Source organism: Camelina sativa, chromosome 20 (assembly GCF_000633955.1).
Source record: "Camelina sativa cultivar DH55 chromosome 20, Cs, whole genome shotgun sequence".
In the NCBI taxonomy this organism is placed as follows: Eukaryota; Viridiplantae; Streptophyta; class Magnoliopsida; order Brassicales; family Brassicaceae; genus Camelina; species Camelina sativa.
The window spans coordinates 8220416-8239095 of record NC_025704.1 but is presented as its reverse complement, the minus strand read 5'-3'; the positions used below and the strand labels follow the sequence as shown (position 1 = coordinate 8239095).

The window sequence follows — 18680 nt, the reverse complement described above, 5'->3', positions numbered from 1 at the left end:
TTGGTGAAAAGCCAAATGCATAAAGTAATAAGTCTGTCAATATGAAATTTATTTGTTACTTGAATAATTATTTTAGTATTTTTATTGATTTTTAATTATAAATCATGTTTAATAATTTTTTTGATATTTTTAAATATTTATATAATTATAAATTATATTTATTATGTTTAACCGCAATTGCACATTGTACCAGCTGGTGAACCAGTCATTAAACTCCCACAACTACAACTGTAAATCCTGCGTTTGAACCTGTCAGACCCTAAATATAAATTAAATATTCAATTGGATAATTTATGTACTTTGTCTAAATTTCTTAGCCAAACTTTTTTAATGTATATTGTTTAATGGATAATTATTTAAAATAAACAGTTATGCCACATAAAATTTCGGACTACACTGAACAGGACCAGACGGGGTGAGACAGAACAAGATGGGACACAACGGGACAGAGTCGAACATGTTTTTGTTCTAAAATAGATATGTTTAGGTTATGTACATACGATAATCTGAACACAAAATTCGCATTTAATGGGATTTTGCAAAATTGGCACGATACAGGACGGGATGTATTTCTTATCACAAAGTAGATACATGTAGGTTATATACGCACAATAATCTAAATTAAAACCAATTTAAAATTTGATATTTGGACTTGACACCAATATTGTATAAACACGGAATTTTTGTATTTAAAATAAAATTTTAACTTATTTTTAAAAATTATAAATTTATATAAAAATATTTTGTCCGATGTTGTAGCACGGGTTACTACCTAGTTTCAATTATTTTAAAAATGAAGACTTAATTCAAAGTTTTACTTCAAAATACTAGTATAAATGTGTCCCACATATATTTCTCAAGTGAAAACTGATTCTCACCCGCTTTTTCTAAAAACTTCCAAAGTCTAATATATAGATTGGAAGTGGTCTTGATGTAATCCTGTGGCGGCTTCTCTACCCAGCTTTCCAAAACCATACTCCAATCATCATAGGTCCGAGTTCCACCATCCAACACAACTTGTAAATCATTGTTTTCACAAAAAATATACTATCACACTAGCCATACATATCTTTCCTTTTCCTAACTCCTCATCCTCTTTAAAGCACTAAACCAATCACACTTCCTTCTATATTAATATCTATAATATTCAGATTTAGTTCTCTATTGTTACCATATATAATCTTTCAAAATGACTATATGTTTAATGCTTTGATTTTTTTTACGCTTTAAATTTTGAATATAAAACATCTTATATATTAAAATAGACTAGTAGAGTAATTTGGAAATATTTGTGTCAAATAAATAAAACTAATACTAATAAAATTAATCATCAAAAGATTGAACTGTGCCATGCACGATTCTTACCTAGTTAAAAAAAATGGAAGACACATTCATATTAAAAATGCAACACATGGACTATAGTGCATTATTACATTCAACACTTTAAACTTTATTTGGTTCATAAACCTTGACCATTTCAAAACATCATATTATTCATAAATAAATCATCTTACAACACTTGATCAAATTTAATCATCATAAGTTTATTCGGTCGATCCGTCATTGGATCAAAAACAATGATCCGAGTTAACGATGAGCAACAAGATAATCCAAGAAAGAATCGACATAACGATCTTGTGTATCCATATCTCCAAACACTCCCTTCATGTCTTTCACATTGTCTCTATAAACCTTACCTTCTTCTCCATCCATTACCAATCTCAGCGATTTCGCAACATCTTCTTTTGTAAATATACCTGTTGTGTCATCCCGAGGGATCATACGCCCAATTTTTTTTTCCTCGGCGACTCTCCCATTATACCCTTGGTCGTACACAAAACTCAGCATCACCATCGGTTTAGCAAACGTTACAGCTTCGATCATTGAACCCCAACCGGAATGAGTAAATATCAAACCGATGGAATCGTGATTCAACGTTCTCAGTTGTTCAACCCAACCTCTCCAAACTATCCCTCTCTCAGCCGTTCGCTCTTCGAATCCTTCCGGAAGCTCAAGCGGTTCGGTATCCCACTGACCTCGCTGAGTCTTTAACACCCAAAAAAAGGGTAAACCGGAAAGCTCTAAACCGAGAGCGATCGTATTAAACTCGGATTGACTCGGTTTAGCTTCTGTACCGAAAGTTACATAAACTACGGACTTGGATTTCCGTGAGTCTAACAACTTTTTAGCAGACAACCATGCGTCGGTGTCTTTAAAATTTCGATCCAGTTTTGGAGGTAAAACTCCAACAGGTATAACCGGTTTACGATGAAGATCTTGTGCAAGTCCCAACCATTCTGCTTCGTACTCGTTACAGCTCCGTACGACTATGATCTCACAACCGCTCATTACGCCGGCGACACGTTCCATGTCGGGAATATTCTCTTCCGTAGATTCCGACATCATTCCTTCGAACATGTTCTGGATTTCGTATAACTGGAAAGGTGCCGGAGTTTTGAATGGAACCCATTTAGGATTTGTCAGAAAATCTTCCGGCGATGTACGGTACTCCTCGTAGCCCGGCGGTTTATGAATACCGAGACATGCGCTGTTAAAAGGGCCGAAATATGCGTTCTTAATTCCAAGGCGGCTAGCTATTGGAGGAAGCCAATAAGATGCAAAATCTTGGAGAAGCCAGTCAGGTTTTGAAGATTCAAGAAACTCCGTCAACGGAACTCGTAACCCGTCGAAAGCAATTTTCAAATAAGGAACGAGATCGAAAGGTACGTCTGTAGTGGCTTCGGCGTCCACTGGGAGTTTTTTGTGGCCGGCAAATGGGAGCTTGACGAAATTAATGGCCGAGGAGAGATTCTCCGGCAACCGTGGGAGGAGGCGGTCGATGTTACGAGGAGTGGAAATGAAAGATACGGTGTGACCTTTTTGAACCATGAGCATAGAGAGCTCCAACTGTGGAACCAGATGGCCAAAGGCTAACCATGGAAACATTGCTACGTGGAGCTTGGTTCCATCTCCCTTCGTTTCTTTAATATTTTCCATTGTTATTATTTAGAATGTACTATATAATCTATAGATGATCAATTCTATTGTTCTTTTATAGAGGAAAGGAAAATAATGGAGATGGAGCAAGGGAAAGAGGTAAAGACATGTTGTCTCTTAGTAAGGGTTAGCCTTCTTTGGCCACACATTTTACCTACCCTTAAACTTGGGCAACNCGGACTTGGATTTCCGTGAGTCTAACAACTTTTTAGCAGACAACCATGCGTCGGTGTCTTTAAAATTTCGATCCAGTTTTGGAGGTAAAACTCCAACAGGTATAACCGGTTTACGATGAAGATCTTGTGCAAGTCCCAACCATTCTGCTTCGTACTCGTTACAGCTCCGTACGACTATGATCTCACAACCGCTCATTACGCCGGCGACACGTTCCATGTCGGGAATATTCTCTTCCGTAGATTCCGACATCATTCCTTCGAACATGTTCTGGATTTCGTATAACTGGAAAGGTGCCGGAGTTTTGAATGGAACCCATTTAGGATTTGTCAGAAAATCTTCCGGCGATGTACGGTACTCCTCGTAGCCCGGCGGTTTATGAATACCGAGACATGCGCTGTTAAAAGGGCCGAAATATGCGTTCTTAATTCCAAGGCGGCTAGCTATTGGAGGAAGCCAATAAGATGCAAAATCTTGGAGAAGCCAGTCAGGTTTTGAAGATTCAAGAAACTCCGTCAACGGAACTCGTAACCCGTCGAAAGCAATTTTCAAATAAGGAACGAGATCGAAAGGTACGTCTGTAGTGGCTTCGGCGTCCACTGGGAGTTTTTTGTGGCCGGCAAATGGGAGCTTGACGAAATTAATGGCCGAGGAGAGATTCTCCGGCAACCGTGGGAGGAGGCGGTCGATGTTACGAGGAGTGGAAATGAAAGATACGGTGTGACCTTTTTGAACCATGAGCATAGAGAGCTCCAACTGTGGAACCAGATGGCCAAAGGCTAACCATGGAAACATTGCTACGTGGAGCTTGGTTCCATCTCCCTTCGTTTCTTTAATATTTTCCATTGTTATTATTTAGAATGTACTATATAATCTATAGATGATCAATTCTATTGTTCTTTTATAGAGGAAAGGAAAATAATGGAGATGGAGCAAGGGAAAGAGGTAAAGACATGTTGTCTCTTAGTAAGGGTTAGCCTTCTTTGGCCACACATTTTACCTACCCTTAAACTTGGGCAACGTAAGGGTTATTCATTTATTTGATTGTTAGGTAATATGTGTGGTTGTAATGGAAATAATTAAATATTAGATTGACCCATCGTCGTCCTTGTTCTTTTTTGCAGGTTACGATCCAATCCATCCACATAAATATTAACCTACTCAATCAATCGCTAGAAAATCCAGGCCATACAAAAATTGGGAGTAAAGCACCATAAAAAAAAAAAAACAACAACAACTGAAAAAAGAAACAAAGGAGTGGGTAAATACTTTGAGGAATCAAAGACCTCATGACAACAAACATACTCAAACGACCTCTTCTACCTGGGTTGCTCCATCTTTTCCTATGATGAAATGTAAAATTGATCCGGTTTTTGATAGTATCAACCAAAAAAGTAATAGGAGGCTGGATTATAAGAGATCACCCGGGAAATCTTATCATATGGGGAGCAAAGAAATTAAATCACCTAGAAAATCCATTGGAAGCAGAGACTAAGGCTTTATTATTGGCGCTTGAACAAACATGGATCCAAGGTTATGATTCAGTCATCTTTGAGGGAGATAGTGAACTAATTTGCAACTTTACAGAATGCATGCATCTTTATCCAATTTGTTACATGATATCAGCTACTGGGTTTCAAAGTTCAACATTGTTTCTTTTAATTTTACAAGACGACATTGTAATCAAGTAGCTTATAATTTAGCAAAGTTTGGATGTTTATCACAAGAGTCCTATATCGAGTCTGTATTTGTACAATGATTGTTATATGTTCCTCTTTGTAATGACAATATTTTAATTAATATAAGTTCATTTAGAGAAAAAAAAAACTATGAATCTTTTATTAATATTATATTATTATTTTAAATATATTTTAGTATTAGGAATTTTTACTTTTTAAAATTTAAATAGTAAAAACACTAAATCTCTTATCAGTATTAATAGTTTAGTGCAATAAACTAAAATAAATATATATAATTTTAATAATATTAAACCATATATTTATATATATATATTGAGGAACCAAGTTTATTGTGCCATTCCAAGCAAATGCATCAATTTCATCTGACATTGCTCCTCGCTATCGTTTTTCCTTTAACGCTTGGTTCACGGTATGGGGTTCAAGGGGAATGTGAGGAGAAATTCGCATGGAGAGGTTGTATTTGGGTTGGGTTCACTACAAGAAATATGCCCATTGTTAGCACACAAAAAACGCCATTATATCGTTTTGATAGCGATTTCGTAAACGCTGTCTTTGCTGGTGCTATCTTAGTGGAGGCACATATAATAGCGCTTTTTACCTATGCTATTAATTGTCAATATATAATAGCGTCATAATATGGCTATAGTAATATTATTAGTAGCGTCTTTTAGTTCCTATAATGGAGTTAATAGTAGCAGAATATTTGTACTATGTTTTTATCTAGTGTAGTTATGTATATTTGCTATAATTTATTTTCTCATTGCAAAAAATTAACACTATAATTTAGTTTTATGTAGCTGTGATTTTTTGCTATGCTCTATAATCGATATTTATATATATATCCGCTATTTATATTATATATATATATACATATTATATAGCTTTGCAAGAAATTAAATTTAGAAGAACTTTATTGTAGACTAAAAATACCATACATAAGATTCAAGTACAAGTCTGAAAACAACACTCATTTATCTAACCATTCAAGTACCAAGTCTCAACCAAACGTTCAAGCATGAAAAAAAAGAAAGTTATAGTGCTTCTTACTCCAGCAGCTTAGAGGAAAGGAAAATAATGGAGATGGAGCAAGGGAAAGAGGTAAAGAAATGTTGTCTCTTAGTAAGGGTTAGCCTTCTTTGGCCACACATTTTACCTACCCTTAAACTTGGGCAACGTAAGGGTTATTCATTTATTTGATTGTTAGGTAATATGTGTGGTTGTAATGGAAATAATTAAATATTAGATTGGCCCATCGTCGTCCTTGTTTTTTTTGCAGGTTACGATCCAATCCATCCACATAATGACATAAATATTAACCTTAATCAATCGCTAGAAAATCCAGGCCACACAAAAATTGGGAGTAAAGCACCATGAAAAAAAGAAAAAAAAAACAACTGAAAAAAGAAACAAAGGAGTGGGTAAATACTTTGAGGAATCAAAGACCTCATGACAACAAACATACTCAAACGACTTCTACCTGGGTTGCTCCATCTTTTCCTATGATTAAACAGTGCCGTGCTAAGGCGAATTGTGGCTTAGGGCGGGTAAGAAAATGTGGTTTTTATTATTAAAAATATCAAAATAAAAAAATATTGTTTAAAAGATAACAACGGTGAAGGAAAAAAAAAATTCTAAGCCACAATTTTTCTATTCTTTTTTTCCTAAAAAATCATTCACCATGCTCACATAATCAAGCTCTCAAACCAATTCTCTATTTATAGATATGATAGCCAAAAAAATTAACCTTTCTTTTAATATAGTTGATCGAAGGTAAGATTTTATCAACTTCAATTTTGAAAAATTTCTTTCTGCAGAGGTAACAGAAACTAGAACCGTTAACAATATCCGATAAACAATCCAAGAATTAGAATAACAACTTTCCATTGTTTTCAGAAAGTCTAACACTTCTATAGATCTCTTGTAGTTTCTTGGTAAAACCTCTTTTAGAACTTTCAGTTCATAAAATAAATCATTTCCATCAACATCTGAATGATTGCCATATGTAGACAATATTTAATGACAATATTTAAAGCAATATAAGTTCATTTAGAGAAGGAAAAAAACTATGAATCTCTTATTAATATAATATTATTATTTTAAATATATTTTAGTATTAAGAATTTTTACTTTTTAAAATTTAAAAAGTAAAAACACTAAATCTCTTATCAGTAATAGTTTAGTGCAATTTAATAAAATAAATATATCTAATTTTAATAATATTAAACCATATATATATATATATATATTTTGAGAAACCAAGTTTATTGTGTCATTCCGAGCAAACGCATCAATTTCATCTGACATTGCTCCTCGCTATCGTTTATCCTTTAACGCCTGGTTCACGGTATGGGGTTCAAGGGGAATGTGAGGAGAAATTCGCATGGAGAAGTTATATTTGGGTTGGATTTGACAATGTTGTTTTTCCGGCGGGTTCACATATGGTGGTTATTTTGTGGAGGTGGTGTGCCGTCGGAAGAAGAAGACGACGAGGGGACTGGAATGGGTTGTATTGAGGTATGGTGAGAGGTGGTGGAGGACGATGATGTCTGAGTTTCAGGGGAGTCGAAGGAAGATGCAGCAGACGAGGAAGGGGTAGGGGAGGAGATGTTTCGGTTTGGGTCTGATTCGATGGGCTTGGAGAGGTAGATGGGCTTTGAGATGGTGGATTTATTTGTGGGTTTGTTTCAGGTGGGCTTCGTGAATCCAGTAAGGATAAAAAGGTGAAACAGATAAAAAGGTGAAACAAAGGTGCATACCTGTGGTGATGCTACAACGGTGTCTATGGAACAAAGAGCAGCCGGTGGCTCTTGACGGTGAGGGATCGTGTTCATGGGTGTCGGTGGGAGCTGTACGAACGGCCGGAGGACTGGAATTTTGGTGACGGCAATGGTGGTAATAGAGGACGAAGTTGAGACAACTAGTGATGAAGGATGAAGTGTTTTAAATGGGTAGATTTGATCATCAAATTTGACATGTCGAGACAAGTATATGCGACCGGAACTGGGCTGGAGGCAAAAATAAGCACACTGAGTCGGGGAGTATCCAATGAAGACACACGGGGTGGAACTAGCTTCGAGCTTGTTGTTGTTGTATGGGCAAAGCAGTGGAAAGCATAAGCGGCCAAACGCACGGAGCTTGGTGTAGTTGGGAGTAGTGTTGAAGAGCTTCTGAAACGACGATATCATAGCAAGGACCAGAGTTGGCATGCGGGTGATGAGATAGACGGCGGCAGCGAATGCGAACGGCCAATACGTCTTCGGATACCAGCGTGAGAAAATAGTGTCAAGCCAGTTTCTACAATATGTATGTGCTTCCGTTCGGAGATGCCATTGTGTTCAGGGGTATGAGGTGGAGAGGTGAAGTGAGAGATGCTAGCAGACATAAGAAAATGACGGAGGGAAATAAACTCACCACCATTGTCAGAGTAGAGCATACCAATTTTGGTGTTGAAGCGGTTTTCGACGAAGGCTTCACTACAAAAAAAGTCCTCATTGATAGCATAAGGTAATAGCACGATTTGTTGAACTGCTATTGAAGATGAATCATAATTTCGGTTACCATATGATAGCATTTTATTAAGGCTAACACAAAATTTTACTAAGCGGGAAACTAAAATCGATTATTTCGCCCAACACTTAGCCAAAAAATTAGACATTTCACCTTCACACTCAATTTCCCCTCTTTCCTTCCAAAAAACCTAAGACTCGAAAAAACCTAAGACAAAACCATCCTGAGACATAACTCTCTGAAACCCACAAATCGATTCTCCCAGTCACTAATTAAACTCGCCGGCCGCCATCGTTAAAGGTAGCCGTGACACTGAATCTCTTGCTCTTTCCTTTAACCATGATCCCCTTTCTCCATCTCCAAAGAATCAAACCCCAGATCTTTGTCTTCGTCGATGACCAGCCCAGATTTTGAAGCTCCACTTTTTCTCATCGTCTTCTCTTTCTTCTGCGTCTTTCGCCATTAAAGATACTGGTATTCCTCTCATCTTCGATTTCTCTTCTTGGCTCATATGTCTTATTATCGTCTCAAGTAAATTAACCTTTCAACGGCATCACCATTAAACCCTAGATTTCTCCAATTTGAGCTCAAATCTCCTTCATCCTGAATTGATTATAAGTTTCCTTGCAGTTTGAGCTATGGCAAAGTAACAACTCAGAGGACTCATGTTACTTTTCTGCAATTTTAAATTTAGGAATCGATTTCAATTGCAAAGTAATAGAAGACGTGTTTTTTTTTCTATCTTCAGATCTGATGTATATATATTCTCCCACGATTTAGCGATTATGAAGCCAGAGAGAGATAGAGAGAGTCTGGGTTCGATAAAATTGACGGAGAGGGAGAAAGAAAGAGTCTAGGTTAAACCTAAGGGATGAACCGAGATGAACAAGGTTTGAATATTGTTTTTGTATATGTATTCATTACTAGTTTGACAGTAGGACTAATCCTTAAGGCGTCTACAGTGGCCAAGAGGAAACCATAACGATCTTGATTTATAGGGTGAGTCCTCAACCCACTAGGCCATATGCTGTTAGTTCTTTTGTATATATATTTTAAGCTTTGTAGATGAATAGATCTCTAAGTAGCTGCTGATGTACCGATGGGCGATGATTTTGATGGTTTCAGGTGCAAAGAGAAGCTGGTTTTGTCTTGGAACGGATTCTTGAATTGTAGAAACTTCAGCTCAAGGAAGAGAATGTAAGATTCTTGGTTTGTCTTTGTACATACAGGCAGAGAAAATACAATGACTGTCGTGTTTTTTGGTAACCTAATCGTCATTGTCTTTCTCCTTTAATTTTTTGGATTTTGGTTTGTAATGCTTATGGTTTTCAGGAGAAGCCTAAGAGATGACAATCGCTACTTATGTTGGTTTTTTGTGGGTTTGGAACATTAGTAGAAAATAAACTTTGTTGGTGTTTTTGGGTTTGTAACATTAGTAGAAAATAAAATTTGTTGGTGTTTTCTGGGTCTGGAATGGTTATGTTTTCTCAGGTTGAACATGTGGTAAGAAAAGAGACGACATTGGCTACTTATGAACTCATTGGTATATATTGTGAACTTCTTGTTGCTCGTTTGGTGTGATTGGCTCTCAAAAGTAAGTAAAAATCTAAACTCAGGCAAGTCTCTTTGAAGAACCTTTGTACACACTCGTTTGTTTTTGTTTATTTGTGTTGATCATTGTTTGTGATTTTACTTCAAAACATGCTTTAATGATCTTAAGGTTAAGAGATGTTAAAGAACTCTTTCAGATATTGTTAAGTATTTTTCAGCAAAGTATGAAATTTTTTTGTTTTGTTTCAGCTGCTAAGGTTTGCAACCAGATTCTGGTGTGAGTTGATTGGTAAGTGGTTGTTAAGTGGGTACATTCCCATATTTTTGTAGGCTTTGTATTATTTCAGTGATAGATTTTGTACATACAAGCAGAAACTTTACTACATCATACTTGTAAGATTTTCAGATAAATGGAGACTCTCTTTTTTGGAATGACAACAAAGACTCGGAGGCTACCAAAACAGAGGAGATTAATTTGGGAATGTGAAGTTAGTTTTATTTTATTTTGAGACTGACACTTTGTTATGTAAGACTTGTGTTATGTAAGACTTCTTTTAGTTAATACAATATTTAATGTTATGTATGTGGATGATTTTATGAAATATATATATTTTTTAATTAAATCTAATTGAATAAATTATGCAAAACAAGATTCATATATACAAATTATAAAATTTATATAACAAGAGAATAGCACTAGTTTTGTGTTACAATAAAATGTATTATAGCATTCAACTAGCGTTATAATATAAAAATGCTATTTTATGTGGGGATCTATCAAAGCATGTGAAAAACGCTATAATAGGTGGGGTATCTACCATAGCTGCCGATGTCATAGCATTTATGATAACGCTATGTAATATGTATAATAACATTTATTCCGTGCTAACAATATACATACTTCTTGTAGTGCTTTGAAAGGTATTAAAGTTTCAAGAACTTGTGACTTTGTTTTGAGAGGATAGATCCATGTGTACCAGGTGTAGTTATCAATTGAAACGACATAATATTTGTAGTCTTCGATTGAGGTAATGGGGGACGATCAAATATCAGACAATTGTAGATTCGAAAAAGTTACTAGGTAGTTTATGAGCTTTATTAATGGAACAATTTGGACATAATGAAGGTGATGTTACAGATTGCGAGCAAGGGAGAGAAAAAAGAGAAAGAACATTTTTGAGAATAGAAAGGGAGGGATGTCCTAAGCGATGATGCCAATCGGACATGGACGGTTTTGATGTGGTGGTGGCAAAGAAAGAGGTGATGGTGGATGTCGATAGTGACCATTCATACAGCTCATCATTTGTCTTGCCGCGGATTAACAGGATACCTAAGAACAGATCCTTCACCTGAAAATACGTAGGAAAGAATTCCACAGAGATCTTGTTAGCAGTACACAGGCGGTAAACAGATATGAGAGTTTTGCTAATGTGTGAGACACATAAAACGTTGGTTAAAAATAAAAGTTTAGTAGGTGAGGTAGAAGAGGGTAGGGATAGTGAACCAGTGTGCGTTATAGGGATACCAGTACCGTCGCCTAGAAGAACATTGTTGTTGCCACTATATGGTTGATGGAGGGAGAGATTTTGTTGATCACTTGCCATGTGGTGAGTCGCGCCACTGTCCATCACCCATGGACTTGCACTGGACGTGTTTCCCATGACCAAATTTGCTCTTGGTTGCCAGGGACGGAACTGCGGTGTCATTTGGTTGTTGTAGCCGCCGTGGTGTTTTGGGAGTTGCTGGCAACGTTTAGCACTGTGGCCGTACACACCACAGAGTTGACAGCGACCTTGATACCCTTAACTCATCCGGTTGTCGGGTTTTTGAGTAGAGTACTGGTGAGAGCTGTTAGTCTGCCAAGTCTGAGAGGAGCGTTGATTCTGCTTACCATGGTAGGGGCGAGACCGAGAGGTAGCAATATTTGCAGAGATCAGCGCTGACGTGGGCAGGGAGACAGAAGTAGCCATTCATTTGACTTCCTTGTTGAGCAGTTTCTCATGGATCTCAGTAAGGGATGGAGGTGTATCCCTGCCTTCCATTTGATCAACGATTGATTTGTACTCCTCCTGGAGACCATCAAGGATGAACTCATTTTGAGCCTCTCGTTCAATCTGTTTGCTAAGTAGGGCTAGCTGATCGAAACGAGTGGTTAACCCTTGAAGATAAACTTCAATGGATTTGTCGCATTTGGTGTAGTGCTTTAGCTGAATCCAGAGTTGTTGGACATGACCCCAACGTTGGGGTTAGCATAAGTGGTAGAGATCTTTTTACACATCTCAGCAGAGCTTGTAGTTTTAGAAAATACAGCCTGGATCGAAGAGGACAGGGTGCCGAAGATACCACTATAGATAAGTTTGTCTTGACGGCGCCATTTGCTGTAGGCAGGGTGGTCTGATCACCAGTGGTGATGGTTTGATCAGGAGGAATCGATGAGCCATCAATAAAGCCTGCAAGATCATAGCCATCAGGAAAATAGTGAACTTGAAGGCTCCAAGTCATGTAGTTCACGGCGGTAAGCTTGGTGATATTCATCATATTGATGTTAAGGAGGGAGGGGGTGGTGTCAACAGCTTCAGCGGCAGCCATGACGAGAGGAAAAAGAAAGAATAAGAATGGTCGAAAAAAAAAGAAAGAAAGAGGAGAAACAGAGAAGAGAAGATCTGAGTGGCGGCAAAAAAAATTAGGCTCTTGATACCATGTTAAGAGAATGTCTTGTATATTATTACAAAGAGAACAATACATACATGTACAGAGGAGAAGCCCCTAGGTTAAGTATAATAAGAATGTTCCTAATATGTTACAAATCAAATATTTAGTAATAAAGGAGAATCCTTTTCATATCTCTTACAGTTGTCGTTTTCCCATCCAAAACGCCATGGTGTACGTTTACGCCAATGCAAAACCTTTGGTTTGGAAATAACGTGACTTGAAACAACACGGCAGAGGCTGAGTCGTCGGAGACACTTAACGTAGGGACTAACGAGTATAATTCAATGGAGAAGAACAATATGTTGCCGGATAAACAAGAGAAATAAGCGGTTGACTCGGCGACGGTGAATGAGACGACGTCATTTGGAGAGTAGATGATTCTTGGTTTGGGGTCTAGTTGTTCCGAAACAAGTTTGCCACCGAGTGGGAGATAGTGGGAGAGGGATGAGGAGAGATAGGTTTTAAGCTTGGGGAGGATGACTGAGTCGAAGACATTGCAGGTTGCGTCGGTGAGTCTATAGAAGATGACTCATTTAACTGTGTGGAGTTTGTACCATTGAAGGTCAAAGAAGGTGAGTGGGAGAGTGAGGGACTCAGACGAGTCAAAGTTCAAAGGGGTGACTCGTGCTACCTCGATGATATTAACTGATGAAGCCATTTCTTTGCTCACTATTGTGTGTGTGGTTTTTTTTTAACCCTTCAACTGCATTGATTATGAAATATAGAATACCGAGTTGAAATCAGCCAAAATACAAAAAGGAATTGAAAAGTACAAAGAGGATTCTATGTTCCTCTCACGCTGAACTTTAGCTAGCTGATCCGCTAAATGGTTCGATTGCCTTGAGGTCCATCGGAAAACAACATTGTTAAATCTTGTCGCCCATCCTTTTATCTCTTGTATCCAGTTATAGATGTCAAAACATAGAGAAGAATTGTTGATCGCCGTTACCAAACTTTGACAGTCTCCTTCAAAAATAACGTTTGTGTACCCATTCCTCCATGTTTGCTGCATAGCAAATATTAAACTTTGACACTCCGCTTCAAAAGCTGACTTGACTTTAGCCCCCGTTACTTGACCTGCTTCTTTAAAATGTCCTTGATCATCACGAACTATCCAACCGGACGTTGCTTGTCTGTCTTCATCGAGAAAACTGCCATCATAATTACACTTAACCCATCCATAAGGTGGTTTTTGCCAGTTAGAACTGTTCCTTTTACTACTGATGGTAGAGCATGGGACTTGAGGATTAACTCGTGAGGGTGGAGGAATGATAGCTAGCCATTCATCCGTTTCTTGCTTAGCTTCCCTCAGCAATCTCTGCCAAGTGTGATTTATCTTCTGAAAAATGAGCTTGTTACGACTTGTCCAAATTTTCCAAAGAATCCAGAACGGAAGAAGGGAGAGACGGTCATAGTGACTCCTCTGTTTATAAAATTCTAGAATCGCCTTGAGTTTGTCCTCGAGGTGCTCATTTGGGTTTAGAAGACTTCTGATAGGGATATTAGAACATCTCCAGATCTGCATAGCATTGGGACAGGTAAAGAAAAGATGTTCGGTAGTTTCAACAACATGAACACATCGTTTGCAAAATGGGTTTGTAGAGATATGACGTCGCTCTAATTCATCTCCGGTAGCCAAAGTGCGAAAAGACATACGCCAGAGGAAGTGCTTGAATTTTGGAGGAAGTTTTGTTTTCCAGATATCTGTTTTTAGTTGTGGATTTCCATAAGGAGGTCTGACTTGAAATTCTTGTTCTGGAAGATGGGTTGCGAGCCAGTAGCCAGACTTGACAGGGTATATACCATTTTCAGTATAGTGCCATCCTAGGTAGTCCTGATTCTGCCAATGACTTTTCTTAATCAAGAGAATATGATTGACATCATCCAGATAAACCTTGTCACGAACTAAGCTCTCATTCCAACTGCTTCTGTTTGGCAAGAAAAGAGTGTTTACTGTGGATGAGTCGCCTTGTATATTCTTAGCTAGCCGTGGGGGTCTCGGAGGGTGTACTGGCAACCAAGGGTCTGTCCATGTCTTGATGCTTGTTTCGTCACCTACAGTAAATCGTAACCCTTTTTTAAGGAGATCACGACCAACAAGTAAAGATTGCCATCCGAAAGAAGGTTGTGTTCCTCTTGTAGCATCGAGTATGTTTGAATCTGAAAAGTATCTTCCTTTAAGTATACGTGACATGAGGCTGTTCGGATGCTGCAGTATTCTCCAGGCTTGTTTGGCAAGTAGAGCTTCATTAAACTGTTCTATGTCACGAAAACCAAGTCCTCCTTCTTTCTTCATATACTTTAAACGATCCCATGCTACCCAATGAACTGCATTTCCATTTTGTTGAGTATTCCACCAGTAGTTGGCAATGATCCTCTCTATTTCTTCACAGATCCATTTTGGAATCTTAAAGCAATTCATCGTATAAACCGGCATTGCAAGCGCTATCGCTTTCAATAAGATCTCCTTACCACGGTGGGATAGAAATTTGTTGTTCCAACCCTTCGTTCTGTTTTGAACCTTCTCCACAATATATTGAAACATCTCTATCTTTTTTTGACCAAATTGTTCTGGCAGTCCCAAATACTTGCCACAACCACCATCATTATGAATCTGTAGACGATGCCTTATTTGTGTCTTAAGGGCTTCTGGAACCCATTTTCCAAACGTTAATGAAGATTTTCTCTTGTTGATTTGTTGTCCCGAAGCTTTCTGGTATTGTGAAAGGATGTCTTTAATAGCTATGCAGAATTTTATATTTGCCTGGCAGAAAAAGAGAGAATCATCTGCAAAAAAGAGATGGCTCACAGAAGGACTGGCATTGCTGATCTTCATTCCTTTTATCATACCTTGCGCCTCAGCCCGTTTCATCATATGGCTTAGAACTTCAGCACAGAGGATGAGTTAGTAGGGAGAAAGTGGGTCACCTTACCTTATGCCCCGTTTTGGTTGTATAAAGCCCTGCGGATTGCCGTTAATGTTGACTGAAAATGTTGGAGTTCTGACATAGGTCATGATCCATTGAATCCATTTGACATCAAACCCAAATTTAAACATTGTTACTTGTAGGAAATCCCACTCGAGACGATCATAGGCTTTAGTGATGTCTGTTTTGATCGCCATGTAGGAATTTGCACATCGCCTTTTCACTTTTAGCGCATGGATGAGCTCATGTGCTATGAGTACATTATCTGTTATGATTCTGCCAGGAATAAAGGCTGCTCGTTCTTCAGAGATGATAAGATGAAGATGTTGTTTTAATCTCCCAACCAAAACTTTGGAGATAATCTTGTAACTGACATTGCATAAGGCTATTGGCAGAAACTCACTCATGTGGTTCGCTTCAGTATTCTTGGGAATTAAGCAGATGTTGGTATGATTTAGCGACTTGTCGAAGACTCCTTGATCAAAGAAATTACGAACCTCCTGTGAAACTGCGTCTTTTGTAGTATCCCAAAAATTCTGATAGAAAGCTCCGGTGAAACCATCAGGTCCCGGAGCTTTTGTAGCACCATTATCAAAAACTGCATACTTGATTTCCTCCTCCGTGACTGGCTTAGTTAAATCCTGGTTGATTGCTGGTGTGACTCTTTGTTTGAAGTCTCGAAAAACGTGATAATGGTTGTTCTGTGGCGACAACTCACTTTTAAAAAGCTTTGTGAAATAGGATTCTGCTACCTTTCCAATCTGACTATCTCCACAATGCTCAAATCTCTCATCATCAAGAATGGAGTACAGTTTATTTCGAGCAGTATGGCTTTTTGCAGTTGCGAAGAAATACTTGGTGTTACGATCACCACTTGCTAGCCATGTTTTATGATTTTTGATTCTCCAAAACTCTTCTTCTTCCTTATAAGCACAACTAAGCTTCATCCGGAGATCACGAATATGGTGCGTAGGAGAGCCATTGGTATGAGCTTGGTCGAGTAGTTTCTTCAATATACCTATCTCTTCCTGAGAGTTTGTTCTGTTTCCTTTTTTTTCCAAATGGAAATGGATCGTCTGCATTCTTTGAGTCGAGAGTGAAGACACATTGCTTGCCCGGGTCTCAAAGTAGTCCAGCCTTTATGCACAACATCACTGAATCCTTCTTTATTTACCAATCTTGAGTCGAAATAGATGTGACCTTTTCGAGGTGTAAAATCGTTGGAGATGGTAGTGATGACCGGTCTATGATCTGATTCAAGGAGCTCCAAGAACTCCACATGAGACGCAGGATATTGAGCTAACCACTCAGAATTTACCATGGTACGGTCTAAACAGCAAGCAACGTCATGGCTATAACGCTTTCCTACCCAAGAGAAAGGATTCCCAGTATGCTTAAGATCCTGAAAATCACAAACTTGAATCATCTTACGGAAGTCTAGGAAGGAGCTTTCAGGTCGTAGGGGGCCTCCTCATTTCTCAGTATTGTTCTTGATCTCGTTGAAATCTCCTATAGATATCCAAGGACCATTTCTATTCACTGCAATCCGCTCTAGTCTTTCCCAAACCAAGTGTCTTAGGGATGGATTTGGATTACCATAAACACACGACAAGTAAAAACCAAATCCATTAACGTGAACATGCGTATCTACAAGGTTTAAGGATTGATAAAGAACGAAAACAGAAATACGACTATTCCAAATAAGAGCGATTCCACCACTTAAACCTACAGGAGGGACTGTTACAACTCGATCATAACCTAGCTCTGCAACTATGCCTCGAACAGCGTCGTCTCCTTGTTTTGTTTCAAAGAGGAAAATGATGTCTGGAGAGTAAGTCTTCTTTATCTCCTTTAGACGTTGAACTGCGAGGTCATTACCTAATCCTCTACAGTTCCAAGCGGCTGTCCTCATGGGGGAAGTGGTGGTATAGGGCCCACCGCGCCTCTGTCAAGATCAAGGGGACTGCTATGTTCCCCTGGGTAGCTACATTCTCCAGCATCAAAGTTTTTGGCTTTGGTGCTTTCCAACCTCTCAGCAAGATCAGGTGAATCACTATTGTGTGTTATGTTAATGAGTTCTCATGCAATGATCATATTCGTATTATATAGCTAAAAAATCAAATTCAATTAAAAGATAAAAAAAAAATTATACTCCCTCCGTATTACAACAGATGATGTTTTAAGATTTTCACATTGATCAAAAAAACATTTAATATTTAGCTATAAATGCATTAATTATTTATAATAACATATTTTAATAATTATTAACCAATAGTAATCCATCAAACTTTTAAATTCTCATTTAATGATTCTTGAAATCTACAATTTCTTAGCTTTAATTGATAAAAGTTTACAGAAAATCAATCTTTGTGATACAAGAAAAAATCTTAGAAAATCATCCTTTATGATACAGAGGGACATGTAATTTCATTGTGGATCTTACAATTTCATGGAATGTAAACCGACTTGTCCTTTTTTTTTTGCCAGGCACATTAAAAGTTTTTATTTTCCTTTTTTTATTGTATTAAATATTGTGAAAACGAGATGACAAGATTTAGATGAATAAAGAAATAAGCTAGCGTATGTTCACTACAAGAAAACATGATTTTTCCAACAACATTTGACGACCAAATTTTGCGACTAATTAGTGACTATTATTTGACTCTTTTATCAGTTTATGACACCAAAGATTTAGTCGTACAATTGTCGCCTTTTTGCCACCAAATACAGCAGTCGCACATTAGTCGCAAAATTAGCAACTACTTTAGGACTATACTACATACATGAAACTTTAGTCACAAAATAGTAGCTAATTTGGTGACTAATATGAGCCTAATTATGTGAATCGTAAATAAGTCGGATATTAGTCGCTATTTGGTACCATAAAACTAAGATATAATATAGAAAACATTAGTCGCAAAATAGTCGCATATTAATCGCTATTTAGTACCATAATACTAAGATTTAATACTATAAAAACTCATATTTCAAAAAAAATTTACCCCAAGACTTAAAATCTTAACCATATACCGGTTTCTAAATTACTAAATCTACACTTCTAGTTCACGTTCGTACGACCAGCTCCGAGAGTTAATTGTAAGTTTTTTTATAA

At 37.7% G+C, this 18680-nt stretch overlaps 2 protein-coding genes and 1 long non-coding RNA gene across 8 annotated transcripts; 1 reads left to right on the top strand and 2 right to left on the bottom strand.

The window, feature by feature from the left end:
• On the bottom strand, positions 1397–4076 carry LOC104770003 (UDP-glycosyltransferase 91A1-like). 2 transcript variants are annotated; one of them, XM_010494347.2, is made up of 2 exons: positions 3174–4076; positions 1397–2153 (listed from the first exon to the last, which is right to left on the bottom strand). In XM_010494347.2, exons 1-2 carry the CDS (start codon positions 4015–4017, stop codon positions 1588–1590), a joined length of 1410 nt encoding a protein of 469 aa, XP_010492649.1. In that variant the 5' UTR covers positions 4018–4076; the 3' UTR covers positions 1397–1587. The 2 variants fall into 2 exon arrangements, with proteins under 2 accessions (XP_010492649.1, XP_019097977.1); XM_019242432.1 differs by lacking the exon at positions 3174–4076 and having other exon boundaries at positions 1397–3054.
• LOC104770004 lies at positions 8466–10512 on the top strand. 5 transcript variants are annotated; one of them, XR_764470.2, is made up of 6 exons: positions 8466–8852; positions 9127–9268; positions 9341–9377; positions 9504–9575; positions 9711–10218; positions 10336–10512. It is a non-coding gene; the product is annotated as an uncharacterized LOC104770004 (long non-coding RNA). The 5 variants fall into 5 exon arrangements; XR_764471.2 differs by having other exon boundaries at positions 8469–8852; positions 9504–9972; positions 10179–10218; positions 10328–10512; XR_764467.2 differs by having other exon boundaries at positions 8470–8852; positions 9504–9972; positions 10179–10218.
• Positions 13354–17480, bottom strand: LOC104772312. The gene is made up of 6 exons (XM_010496942.1): positions 17298–17480; positions 17165–17215; positions 16743–16970; positions 15575–16644; positions 15451–15520; positions 13354–15354 (listed from the first exon to the last, which is right to left on the bottom strand). Exons 1-6 carry the CDS (start codon positions 17478–17480, stop codon positions 13354–13356), a joined length of 3603 nt encoding a protein of 1200 aa, XP_010495244.1.